Raw genomic sequence first — 14516 nt, forward strand, 5'->3', positions numbered from 1 at the left:
CTATCCTAGTATTAAATTTTTACAATTTCACTTAAGTAAAAAATATATGTAAATATTTACATATATATTAATGTATAGTAACTGATATGGAAAAAAAAAAAAAGATTCAATAAGACACTTAAAAAAATTTTTTTTAACAACCTAGGTAGGATACATAGATACTCCTTTAGGCACTAAGGATATCAAGATAGAGAAGACAAAGTCTGATCTCTAGGTGCTAATGATGTAACAGGAGAAAAGGTGTGTTTGAAAAAAGCCATAAGAAATAAAGAGTTTTGGAATTAGAAGGGCCTTTTAGCATATTCAAACAATTCAAAATATAACTAAAAATGAATCCATATAACAACATATCTGAAAAGTAATCATTTGTTTTCTGCTTGAAAACCTTCAATCAGAAAAATCCAATACCTCCTGAAGAAGTTCATTCCACCTAAGATATTCTAATTTTAAGCAAGTCTTTCCTGACATCAAACCTAAAATGATGTCTTTTCCAGGTAAACATTCCTACTTTCTCCCATCAACTCTCATGTACTATGGAATGAAGGCTTTTCTTGGCAGCCATTCTCTGTAAACTCCATTTTATCATCATCCTAAATTGTGGTACCCAGAAGAGAACACAGTACTACAGACATCCTAGCAGGGAGAAGTAAACTATCACCTTATTCATGGAAGTTATGAGCTTCTTGCAGCTGTCATATGTTTTTTTCTCTCCCAGACAGCTTTAACTATCACCTTCCTTGAAGATTATTTTAGATTCAATCCATGTTCCAGCCAGTCCTGAGATCTTTTAAAAACTCAATTCCTGAATACTTCTAATTTGCTATCATTTGGAAATCTAATTAAGTATCTGTGTCTTCATCCAAACCATCAACAATAAATTTAGTTATTTATTTGTTGCTTTTTATAGCTTTTTATTACAAAACATATGCATGGGTAATTTTTCAACATTGACCTTTGCAAAACCTTCTGTTCCAACTTTTCCTCTTCTTCTCCCCACCCCACCCTCCCACCCCTAGATGGCAGGCAGTCCCATACATGTTAAAAATGTCAAAGTATATGTTAAATCTAATATTATATATATATATATATATATATATATATATATATATATATATGCATATTTATACAGTTATCTTGCTGCACAAGGAAAATTAGATTTAGAAAGAAAAAAATCTGAGAAGGAAAACAAAAATGCAGGGAAACATCAATAGAAAGAGTGTAAATGCTATGAATAACAAAGTTTTTAATAGAAGCACAAAGTCACAACCAAATCCCTGAGTATTCCACTGGAGACTTTCTGTCAAGCTGCTATTAGCTACATTTAGGTCTAACCAATTAGTTCTGAATCTATCTATTAATATCATCTATAGCCCACATTTCTTCTACTTTTCCAAGAACAAGAACACTACTGGAATCTAAGTTAAACTATCTATGTTATTCTCCAGATCTACTTGTTCAGAAATTGTGTTAAAAGCCACACTTCCTTTTCTACATGATCACAAACTGTAGAGGCCACACAGCCCTGCTCCTCTTCTCTCCATCCTGATTCTCCATCCCCCTCCCAATTTTACAGGCCTTCTGCAGCTGAGGCTCAGAGACTCACCCAAAGCTGGGAGTCAGCAGCGTTGTGATATGTGCCTCAATCCTCTGCTTCACAATGTAAAACACAATAGATATTTCCAATATAACTATCCCTTTAATAAGCTATTTTAGGATAATAGCTAAGTTTGACCTCACAGAAGATTTCAGAAACTACATCTCCTCCCTTCACTGCAGAGGTCAAAAATACCTTCAGGGATGGCTCACAGGTTAGGAAAGAGGGAAAGACATATTCAGAAACAAATGTGGCCTAAAAATAAAATCTGTGGGGCAGCTAGGTGGGAGTTCAAATTTGACCTCCTAGCTGTGTGACCCTGGGCAAGTCATTTAACCTCAACTGCCTCAGCAAAAAAAATAATAATAATAATAATAATAAAAAAGCTATCAATAAACCAGATTCTATTTAATAACAAAAAAATTCAATTTTTTAACTGCCAGAAATTGACGTAAAAGTCATTGGCCTATGACATACAGATTCTATCGTCTTCTCTATTTCTGAAAATCAAAACATTTGTCTTTCTTCTGGCTTTTGTAATTCTTTTCCCTTCTAATTAAGCACAATTCCTAGCCTATAATAGGCACTAAGTAAATGCTTACTAACCAAGTGTTATCAATTATGATCATTTCATCTGAGCAGAAGTTATATCCATTTCTTTGATTCTAAAATTTTTACAATATACCTTTAAGATAATAACAAAAATCCTTTTTCAACGAATTTAACTTTCCTTGCCAGAATCAAGAACATAGAGGACTTTCATGATAAGCTTCTCTCTTATTCCACACCTCAGAATTCTATGTCACTTCTCCCTTCTCTACTTTGTTATGTTCCCTAAGAGGAGGCCCTTCTCACCTAGATAAGCGTTAAGCAAACCATGACTCACAGGCCGTATCTGGCCTACTGCTGGTCTTCATAAAATCTATGACCCAAGAATAATTTTTACATTTTTAAATGGTTGGGGAAAAATAATATTTAACTACAGGTGAAAATTATATGAAATTCAAATTTCAGTGTCCATTAAGTTTTATTAGAACACAGCCACACTCATTGATTTACATATTATCTACTTCTGCTTTCACACTACAATGGGAGGTTTGAGAAGTTCTGATCTAGAGCCCTTATGAAGTGTTCTTGTTGCTTTTAAATGCTGTTTTAAACATTGAATCAGTGATATAATCAAAACGACATAATTTTCAAGCATATCACCATACTATGACATTTTTATATCATCTTAAATAAGAAGAGGAAAAATACTTTTATAATTTTTTAGGCGCGCCCTAAACCACTATTATCAAATACTGAATAGCTTTGGAAAATGAACATTGAATGACTTTTGCTGCAGACTAGATAATTTTTCTTAATGAATCCAACCTAAAATTTATAGGGCAAAACAGTGCTTATTTGTGAAAAACAGTGTAATAAAACCAACTTAACAAGTTATATTGTTTGAACACAGGTAATGTCAAGCTCTTTTATATACATCCCATGCTGTCAAAAGTTAAAACAAGAAATGAGATCTATATTTCCACACAGATTTGTAGGGAATTTATTTTCCGAGCTCAAACTACATTTCCTGCAGCATGTTTCTGATTCTAAGGCAAATACAAAAAGACATTTCCTTATTTCAAAACTGTGAAGTTGAGAAGCTTCCTCCATCTAACCTTCAACTAGAAGGTTAATATGCTTAAAGGCAAAAATCAAAAGAATCTAAAAGAATTATGTAGACATCTTTCAAGCAATGAAATGCTTAATTAAAATCATGTTCATGGACTGTCATAAGTATTTGGCAATAACTACCTGTGTGAAAATATATTTTTCAAGGATGAAACAAAATTTCATTGCAATCAGCATTTACAAATAATGGGAAATACTAACAATCCTAACTAAATCAAAAACTATCCCCCACAAAAGAATTCCATTCTTCTCATTAGATGTTTCAAAAAATTATACTCATTATATTTTGAGTTTCATCAATAAAAAGTTTGTAGAAATGTGTCTTCTCATATATAAGTAGCTATGTAATAATCTCAATTTTGCCTCTTGACTCACAAAGCCTAAATAAAATTTTACAGAAATTTGGTTGACAACTTGAAGAGGGGACCCCATAACTCTAAAAATCCTTAAAGGAGGAAATCTCCTTCAACTCTGCCTCAGCAAGGGACCCCACCCCAAGGACAGTTTCTTATTATCTAGGTGGGGTTGGCTCAGTCCTGAAATTCATTGAATTCAATTCAAATTCCAGCTCAATCTGAAACCTAGCAAGGAGCCAACTTGGACTCCACCCAAGAGTTCCCTTCAGCTAAATCTCTCATTATAAAAAAGAGCCAAACTAAAATCTTCTTTGCAGAAGTTCCAAACATGCCATGGTATGCCAAGGAAGCCTCTGCCCACTGGAATAATAATTCTTTTCCAGTGCCATCCTCTCTTTACCCTAACCTATTTCCCTAATGAGATGTTATGCCTCTGTCAGGATTTCTAACCTTACTTCCAATCCCCATAATAAACCACTTTTATTAATCTAGGTTTTTGGGTTTGTAAATTCCTTTACAGAGAATCCCTGCGCCATCAGAAAGGAGTCTCCAAAACTCCCTACCCTTGCGCCAAATCCCAAGGGGTTGCAGTGATGCGGGTGTGGGTCCCTTTAAGATTCTTTTCTGATTTCCACCCCCTCCCCAGTTGATGTAATTATCAATCCAGGACCTTTTGATTCACAAATCCTGGTCCCTTTGAATTCCAATAGAAGATCCGGACCAGTCCCAGCCCCACCCAGATCTGAGCCAAGTTGGGGCTATACCCATAGGCTCCTCTAGCTAAATCTCCCATTATAAAAGGGGCCAAGCTGGGACCCCCTCTTTGCAGAGGTCCCAAACATGGCAGCCTTACGCCTGGCATGTCAGGACTTTCTGTCCACTGGAACTCAGTGTCCAGGGTCCTTTTATCTCTACCTTCACCTATTTCCTTAACTATGCATTAACCTTACTTCCAAACTCCATAATAAACTTTTTTTTTTATCAATCTAGCTTTTCAGGCCAATAAATGCTTTTATTGGGGACTCACGCCGCCACTAGACTTCATTTAACTCCATATCCCTGCGCTGAATCCAAAGGGGTTGCTGGGGAGCTCTATTTGACTCCCTGTACCCCCAACCTGCCACTAGACCTCAATTAAGCCCTAATTTCATTTGGGTACCCCATATCTATCCCTTATCAGCATTAGAGCCAAACCTCTCCATTTGGTTCCCAGAACCCAGAACCTGCCACATCTCCCTGACCACCAGAAACACTAATCTCACTTTGGTTCCCTAAATCTAAACCTTATCAAACTGATCTAGAATAACCACTCTAGTTCTTTGCATCCCATCCCTTCCTGTATTCACTGAGAGCTTGTGTATCCTTATCATGCATTTCTCATCCATTAAGTGAAGGTATTGCCTAAAGCTCTATCCTAGGCTTCCTCTTCCTTCTACTCTTCTCAGTTATCTTGATTCCCATGGTTTTAATTAGTACCTCTTCATATATCCAGAATTTCACTGAAGTAGCTGAATAACTAACCTCTAGAGATAAAATTACTAACCAGAGTGCAAGCATCAACATTCTGACAGTGTGCCTTTTGGTGAGGGGAAAAAAAAAAATCAATGTTTTCTCATGCAGGATACTCCTAAGATCCATCCAACTGACATTTCCCCTGCACTGAGAAACCAGAGTATTTGCTCTAATAACCATTCCACTGTAGAGTACTACAATGTTGTTAAAACCAAATATGTGCTTTCATTTCCCTTCCTCTCACTGTCAACTCCCTGCAGTCTGGCTTCCAAATTCATCATCTCGCCAAAACTGCTGTCTCCAAAATTATCAATGATCTCATAATTGTCCCAATAGCCTTTTTTCAATCTTCATTCCTTGTGACAGCTTTGAAATTTTGAACATCATCATCATCATCACTTGATACTCTCTCCTCTGTAGGGTTACAGGATCAATCTCTCTCTTAGTGCTCCTGACTATCTGACCACCACTTCTCTCACTTTTCTGAATCTTCATCCAGGTCACAGCCAGTAATCATGGATGTGTCCTACAGGGTTGTGTTCTGGATCCTCTTCTTTTTTCCCCTCTATGCTATTTCACTTGGTGATTTTATCGGTTTCTGTAGATTCAATTATCATCTCTATATTGATCATTCTCCAATCTACTTCTCTAGCCTTAACAACTCTACTAACCTCCTTTCTCACATCTCTACCATAAAACATCTTAAACTGGATGTCCTATTCAGCTTAAATTCATTATGTCCAAAAATGAATTCACTATTTTTCCCTTACCCCAAATTCTCACTCCTTCCAAACTTCCCTGTTACTGTCAAGGAGACCATCTTCCCTATTGTCAGACTCAAAACCTAAGCTTCACTTTCCCATATCCAAAGCCTGTTGATTTTACCATTGCAACATTTCTTGAAAATGACACCTTCTCTCCTCTAATACTATCGCCACCAAAATGATTTTCTTAAAGCACAGGTCTGATTCTCTCTCTTTTATACACACACACCTTCCACTGGCTCCATAATCAATTTTCTTACAACTTTCACCTCATTATGTACTTTTTGACCTAGTTATACTGGCTTCATCTATTTCCTGACTCTGGCTGTCCCCCATGCTTAGACTATTCTCCCCTTATCACTTACTAGTTTCCCTCAAGTCCCAACAAGAATCCTATCTTCTACAGGAGGAGATTCCTTAATTCCTCTTAATTCTAGTGCCTTTCCCACAATTGATCATTTCCTATTTATTCTATAAGTCTGTACATAAATTGCTCGTATATTGTCTCCTTTAGACTGTGAGCTCCTTTGAGGTATGGAACTGTTTTCTGCCTTTCTTTATATCCCCAATGTTTAGCATAATGTCTGGCACATAATACACACTTAATAAATGCTAATTTACTGATACTGAAATTACAATATCCTTGAGTACCTTGGTCTGTTCCAGCTCTTTATTCTTGGCTTGAATAATTGCTTCAAAGTCCTTTTTGCTCCGATTTAACTCTTCCATTAGAATGTGATGCTGCAAAAATAAACATATACATTTAACATGGCCTTTACTGTATCCTTCTCTCTAAAATACTCACATACTAGCAGCTTTCCCTCCGACAACCGTATTCTTTTTTCTACAGTTCACTGAAAATTTCCAATTTTATTAAAATCCTTCCTTTCTTGGATTCTAACAACTTCCCCCATATTTCTTTTTGACAAGCAACAGGGTAGAAAAGAAAGTAATCAGACATCCCAAAACCAGTAAAGAAATAACTTCACTTTATAATTGTATATTTCAGTTTCCAAAGTACTTAATATGCTGATTTGATTTTCACAACACTTTTGAATGATTAGCCAGACTGGAAGTTTTATCCGTATTTTATACATGAGGAAACTGAGATTCAACAGGTTCATATCATTTGGTCTGGATATAGGTTAGTTAGTAAGAGGCAGAAGCCAAGGCCAGCATTTTCTAACTCCAAGTTCATTGCAGAACTAGGTGATGCAAACTGCAAAAAGGCAGGCTGTGGCTCAGCAAGAGGAAAAACTTCCTGGCAATTACAAATATCTCAATAGCAAGGTGGTAGACACCACCATTATAAGTAATCTTCAAACAGAGTGAAAAACAATTTATTCTCGTTTTTCTGCTCTCTTGTTGAAAGAATTCCGGTTAAAGGATTTGCTGGACTTTGAGGGACTGTCACTAGTAATATCCGATATCACTAGGAAGTCAGATATCAATTGTTTGGCTTTTGGGAAACATTAAAAGGAACTGAGAATCCAGAAAATTCAAGTAAGCATTTTGGTTGAAACAGAAAGCCATCCTAAATAAATTGCTTTAGTCATTGTCATCCTGGTTGCTCCCTCAATCCATGTGTTGCCAGCAAGCTGATGATCACTGATATTTGCTAGAAGTCAAGGGAGCAACAACAGAATTTGCATCTCATTTCTCAAAGTTGCCATGCTATACATCAGAGAGAGTGTCTTATGGCTTGCAAAAGACACAAATCTGTAACTGCAAATTGAATTAGTAAAAAAGTCACTCACAAATCCAACACAATTTAGATCAAAGTATTGACCATCAATTAGAGGGCAAAATATAAACCTATTCAGTGAAAAATACTGGCTGGAATTTGGAGATCTGAAATTTTGTCCTGACTTTGCCACTCTATCTGTGTATAAACCTCAGTTTCCTTATTTGTAAAATAGGGAAATACCTGCCTGATACATTTCTTAGTCCTAATGTGAAAATAGAGTCAGGTTACAAAAGTACTCCAAGTGTTTTACTCTCCTTTAAAAAAAAAATACTATATAAATTTAGATTATGATGATCCCTTTAAAATCTGGTCTCAAGAATGGTAAATAATTTAGGCTGCTTCTCACCACTGATGCCTGGAAAAGTGGCTTCAATTTGTTAAATTATAAGGTGAGAAGCATCTGTGAGCCAAGTACCTGAGCACACAGCAATTTTGTGTTCCAACATAGTAAGGCAATAAAGGGAGTTGTCTATATCTCAAGAGGGAGTAGAAAGATATGAAGGGAGTTCAGTTATTCCTACAGTATATTCAAATATCAGAAGTTGACTTTTTTTTTTTTTTAAAACTCCAATGAACCTCAACACCTTAAGATTTTCGGTAAATATGATTGGGCTAGAGAAACCTGCAGTAGGGAATATATAAATAACTTTTGAAGACAAAGTCTTCTTTTGAAAAGGAAACTAAGTCAGCACTAATTTCCTCAACACTGTTTTTTCCCTAATGGCATTTTTATGTTCTATTGGGAAACCCTGAGTGCCCCCTGGTGCTAATACTAATAATGTGATACTTTCTCTAAGGAAACTGGTACACAGGTTTAAGCCAGAATACCATGGAGTTAAACCTACTGGGAGTCCTGTTTTCAGAACAAATTCTTATTCTAATGTTCAACTTTGTTAATGAAGCCTGAATCCATTTTCTTATTACTCTACTCTCTGACAGCAAAATAAACTTACGTCTGACCTACATTCAGGATGAATTAAGGAAGAATAAGGCAAGTTTTCAAAAATTCAAACCAGAGTGGAAAACAGTGAGTAGTTAAGATAAATGAACTAAATTAGAAGAAACTTTTATCAGTATTTCAACCATGTGAACCTGTAACTTTTTTCTGTTCAGTAAATTGATCTACTTCAGTGATCCTTAAATTGTACATTCTCAAATTGGCCTGAAATGTTTAATTGTCTTTTTCTATTAAATAACGGTGATTTGCTCATCTGGTTACAGCTCTGAATGAATGAGGTCAGCAGAGGAAACAATGGGTCCTACAACCCTGGCACAGCTGACATTTTTTCCTCCTTACCTTTCTAATTGCAAAGCTTGCCCCAACCCATGAGCCTCACAATTCCCCAGAGGTTCTTAATCCATTTCACTAAGAGGACTGCTCAAATGAAGTAGTAGGCTTTCATGCCGAGGCCTGCCATGTCTGTGGGACTCCACATCTTGGAACTGATGGTGTCAGCAGCTGCCATCTGCTCCATCTGACAGACTAGAGGTGCAATGGAAGTGGAAGATAAGTAGGAGAAGCAGCCATCAGTCATTCAAGGCTTGGCTGCACCCCCTGCTCTACAGTTGATGGAACAATCTCAGCCCAGTGGCAAGAGATAAGTTACCTCCTGCAGGGCTTGTGCCAGCTGCTCCTTCAGGTTCTTTTCCCCATGCTGTTTCTCCAAACCCTGCAAAGCCAAAAACAAATGGAAGGTTTCCTTGAGGGGAAGCAAGAGGAGGAATAAAACCCAGCAACATGCAGAGCAGGGTAGATGGCATGAGCATCTGGGAGCAGCAGGGGTCAGGGGAGCAGGTGGGAACAACTCCTGTTTTCTCTCAAGCTGTTACCTACAAAGGGATTTAAGCAAAGTTGCCTGACTTCCTGGAAATACAATGAAATCGTTCCAAGAATCTTTTACAAGATAATGGTTCCTTGAAGTCAAAAAGCAATTGACCTTCCTAAGCTTACTCAGTTTCCTCCCTATGAAATGTGGTTAATAATATTTGTCCTACCCACCTCACGGGACTGTTGAATGGGCTTTTATGCTAGAGGAGCCATAGATTTGGAATCAAATGACTTGGGACTAATTTTTAACTCTGCAGGCTGCTAGCTATGTGACTTTGGATAGGTTACTTAATACCCCCATGTCTCAATTTTCTCATCAGTCAAATGAGGAATTGGACTGGCTGGTCTCAAAAGTTCTCCTGCAGCTGAAACTCAAATAACTACAATATACAGAATGTTTCAGATCTCTTATGGAAAGATCTCAGCCTATCCTATGACCATTACCTTCCTCCCCTTAAGCCACACAATCTCACAGGATCATAGTTTTAGAGCTGAAAGGCACCTTGCAGGTAATTCAAAAAGTCTATAATCTCTTATTTTTGCAGTAAATGAGGAGTAAGCTCATACAAGTAATAAGTAACAAAACTGAGAACAGAACCCAGATCCTTTGACTCCCAAATCAGCCTTCTCTCCAGAGTACCACACTTGCTACTCTCAGGTGGGGTTGGGAGCTGGGGAGACATCCATCCCAGCATACATATCCTTTCTGTCACAGTTACATCTCTTCCTCTGGCCAAGTACCTGCTGACTTCATTTTTACCAACTTATGTCCAGAACTTTCTATGTGAATTTTCCCTTTGAACTGCAGTACTTTTCTTAATACAGTCTATATCAAATCATGCAGCTATTAATGTCACCTTAAAAACTTTTCGCTGGTTTTTTCATGTGTGTTAAGTCTCATTTCCTCAACAAGATCATAATTTCTTTGAAGGCGAGGACTGATGATAAGCTTCACTGTATCCCCAGATGACCTAGCATATGCACACAGTAAGAGCTTAATAAATATCACTGAAATAAGTGTGGGAGAAAGGATTAAAATGCAGTTTCCAACCTCTTACAAAGGAACTCTACCAGAAAATTTACCTGCTTTTTCTGTCAGGGAGGGGTAATAAGATACTCTAAGAGCACAGAAGGTAGCTGTTTATAAAGATATTTCACTTCTCTCAACATCCATACATCTGACCTTCTTCTCATACCTGCCAAGTGGGGCAGTAGAATTTTTCAACCCAGTTTTTTTTTTTTTTAATTTTGTTACTTTGAGGATTCCAGGGGTAGATGTTGTCACACTAACTTTAAAAAAAATTTTTTTTAATTAATAAGCATTAATTTTCTCTCCCTGACACCATTCTCCCCCATTAGGAAAAAAACCAAACCAAACCAAACCAAAAAACCCCACTTGTTTTAAAGTTGTAAAAGGTCATTTGAGCAGGTGAAAGGTGAGTAATGTGGAGGGAAATGTCTTCTGTTAATTTCCAGAATTGTACCAAGTTAAAAGCAGCATTTCACAAATAGGCAGTCAGCCCAAATATAGTTATTCCATTTGTTACCCTTCCCCAAATCACTTATCATAAGGGCATGAAGAGGACAGAACTTACAATTACTCTAAAATAAGAAAATTATGCTCAAGGTATGAGCTTTTACATCAAAGAATAAGCAGATGACAACATTTTAAATTATCTTGTCCTGAGTCACTTGATTCTGAGGTGAAAGCTAAGTCTTTGCAGAATCTTTTTTAAAGAGCTAATTTTACTTAGCTCTTGACCACTTTGATATTAAGTAGGCAGGATATATGGGTATATGATTCTTGTCCTCAAGAACTTGATGTTTTGAAGAATTCTGGCCTATGGGCTATAAAATCCACTTATCTAATCTCATGCCTGAACATCTAATTTAATTAGAAGTGGTCCTTTCCAGTGTCAGTTGTATTTTCACTCACTCATACCCCCATTTCACTGGAATACTCCTTCTTCACCACTGTCATTTCCAGATTCTCCCTCAAGCGCTATTATTCAGTAACTGACTTCTCCATGAAAAGATTTGTTCAATTTAACTCCATCATATCCTCTTTTGAGTCCCTTGTTCCTTACTTAACCTTTGGCTAAACTTTCCTTGACAAACTTGAAATCTTGAATTATTTCTGCCATTCTCTTTACTCCTACTCACGTGCTGTTTAATGAAGCTGAAGAAAATCATTCAGATGAGATTCACTACAAATTTATTACATAACCTCAAGCAGATCCCTACTCACAGCAAAGCAATCTGTATAACTGATTCATTATTCCACTCACCATAATGGCATTTAAAAATCTTTTCATCCCTTTTCAGATCTCTCATGCTTCTCTCCCTCACATCTGTTCATCCAAGAATCTTGCTTCATATTTTACTGAAAAAATTGAGCTGATTTCTGAGAGCTCTTTTCTCATTTGAATCACTCAAGATGCTTTTCATCACTATCAGTGGTCTTTCTCCTTTCTATTTATACCTTTAATCTCATTATCTCATTCTATTCTACCTTCTCCAGCAGATTTTTCCTTAATCGATCCCCATTCTTCCAGTAATCTTCACTTTCTCCCTGTCCATCAGATATTTTCCTTCAGCTTATAAACACAAGATTTCTCAAAAACTCTTCACTTGATTTGGTAATATTTATTAGCTATCAAGTTTCTCGTTGAGAAAGTCATTTACAACAGTAAACAGTGCCTCCACTTCTCACATTCTATTCTCTTCTGAATTCTCTACAGTCTGGTTTCTGACTTCATTATTCAGCTTAAAGTATTTTATCCAGAATTAACAATATCTTCATTGTGAAATCTAATGGGTCCCCCTCCCCCCATCTTCATCTTTCTTGACCTCTCTGTAGCCTTTGACATTGTCAATCATCCTCTTGATAGTCTCTTCTTTCTAGCATTTAAAAGTCTCTTGTCCCATAAGACCATTTAGATTGATTTCTTTTCTCCTTTCTGAAGACAGTATTTCTGCTCACTTTCCATTTCTTCAGCCCTTTCTGCCACACTCTTTAGGTTTTGATGACATTATTCTCTTCTGGTTCTCTTCCTACCTGTCTGACCACTTCTCTGTTTCTTTTGCTAGGGCTAGTCTCTATTCTTTTCCTTCTGCTATTTAACTTAAGTGTTTTCATCTTCTTCCATGTTGATTTTATTATTATTTAATTATCATCTTTATGCTGATTATTCCCAGATCTACTCTTCTAGCCCCAATCTCTCATCTCCCAGTACCACATTTATAATGGCTTATTAGATATCTAGAACCGAATGTTGCAAGATCCTTTAAACTCAACATGTCCAAAACTAAACATATTACCTCTTTACCTTCCCCAAACTTTCCCTTATTCCTCACTTCCCTACTATCGTGGGGTACCATTATCCATACCTCCTCACTCAGGCTCACAACCTTATGTCTTCCTCTACTTCTCACTCACTTCCAATCAGTTGCCAGACTTACAGAGCTTCAATATAAATCCCCTTTTCTCTTTTGACAAACAGCGCTATACTAATGCAAGTTCTATCATTTCATGCTTATATTAATACAATACCTTTCTGGATAGTCTCCATGTCTTAAGTCCTTCTCACTGAAGTCCACCCTCTATTAAGCTATCAAAGTGATCTTCCTAAAAAATAGTATCACAATGTTATATAGCTACCTCTCTCCCACCACACCTCCATTCAATAAATTTCAGCTCACTATTCCCGCAAAGCTTATATATCAAATTCTCTGGCTTTTGAAGACCTCTCTAAACTTACCCCTTCTTACCTTTCGGGTCATCTTACACCTTACTTCTTTCCCTCCATGTACAACAGTCCTATGTCACAATGGTCTCTTGCCTGCTGCTGGAAAATGATCCCCCCTCCCCCACCTCTACGCCTTTTCAATGGCTGTACTACATATCTGGAATTCTCTCCTTTCATCTTGGCCTCCTGGTATTCTTACTATCTATCTATCTATCTATCTACACATGCTGTTTGTAAATAGGTGTTTGTGGACTCAAGGACTGGGAGGTCCTTGAGAACAGAATCTGTTTTTCCCTTTCTTTATAATTCCCAGAGTTTAGCATAGTGCTTGGCACACTGCTGATGCTTAATAAATTCTTGCTGACTCAACTCAACTAGTTGACATACAGTTCTGCCTAGACCCCAACCATGACATACACAAATCAGCATGTCTTTCGAGATCAAAATTGTCAGAAGAGGGATTCACCACAACTAGTGCATACCAAAAACCTAAGTTGTGTTCTATATGTGGCATATAGAATTTAGTTTTGAAGAGTTTGTTTTAATAAGGCAAGATAATCTGTTAACCTAAATTAGGCTTCCAGGTAAACATTAATCAGCTTTTTGTAAAAATATTAGTACTATCAACAGTTAATGGCACATACTCCAAATAACTTCTTTTTCTTTCTATCTCTCTGGAGGCATTAGGGGTTAAATGACTTGTCCAGAGTCACACAGCTAGTAAATAAGTCTCCGAGTTCAGATTTGAATTCAGGTCCTCCTGACTCAGAATTGATGCTCTATACACTGTGTTACCTAACCATTCCACTCCAAATCATTTCTGTGAGAAATGCATAGTAAAATAAATGAAGTTTTATTTTTCACCCACCAAAGTAGAAAAAGGGATAAAAATGGCAATTGTCATTGCTAAAAGGAATATAGAAAGGCAGGTGCTGTAATACACTATTGAGGAGGTGTGTATTTGTCCAACTCCTTTGGAAAACTATTTGGAATTAGAAAAAAAAAAGTTGTTAAATTGCTCATATTCTACTATTGTTTATATATACCCTAAAGAGAACAAAAAAAGAGGGAAAGTTCCATATATTATGGAGCATTGATATTTTGCAATAGCAGAAAATTGGAATCATATTATATGTCCAATAAATAGTGAATGGTGCACAAACTGGCATTTAAATGTTACTGCACTGTAAGAAATGATGAAGAATGCAAATAAACATGTATAAACTGATAAAGAGCAAAGAAAACAAAAGACTACAATAATATAAATGAAAATAACAACTAAAGGTACC

The 14516-nt window shown here is 36.7% G+C and overlaps 1 protein-coding gene across 11 annotated transcripts in view; it reads right to left on the reverse strand.

Moving 5' to 3' along the window:
• The window catches only part of CMTR1 (cap methyltransferase 1), a 175434-nt gene that overhangs the window by 116659 nt on the left and 44259 nt on the right, over nt 1-14516 (reverse strand). For 8 of the 11 annotated variants that reach the window (XR_004233705.1, XR_004233707.1, XR_004233706.1 and 5 more), the window contains 2 exons: nt 9258-9320; nt 6555-6644 (listed from right to left, as the gene is read on the reverse strand). Coding sequence is in view for 8 of the 11 variants with exons in the window: in XM_031964931.1 (XP_031820791.1) it covers nt 6555-6644; nt 9258-9320 (153 nt within the window). In the remaining 3 variants the exon portion in view is untranslated. Of the gene's footprint in view, nt 1-6554; nt 6645-8947; nt 9134-9257; nt 9321-10335; nt 10450-13031; nt 13908-14516 lie in introns of those variants that run through there. The other 3 variants (XM_031964934.1, XM_031964935.1, XM_031964932.1) reach the window with 3 other exon arrangements.

The sequence above is a fragment of the Sarcophilus harrisii genome, chromosome 4, assembly GCF_902635505.1.
Source record: "Sarcophilus harrisii chromosome 4, mSarHar1.11, whole genome shotgun sequence".
NCBI lineage: Eukaryota > Metazoa > Chordata > Mammalia > Dasyuromorphia > Dasyuridae > Sarcophilus > Sarcophilus harrisii.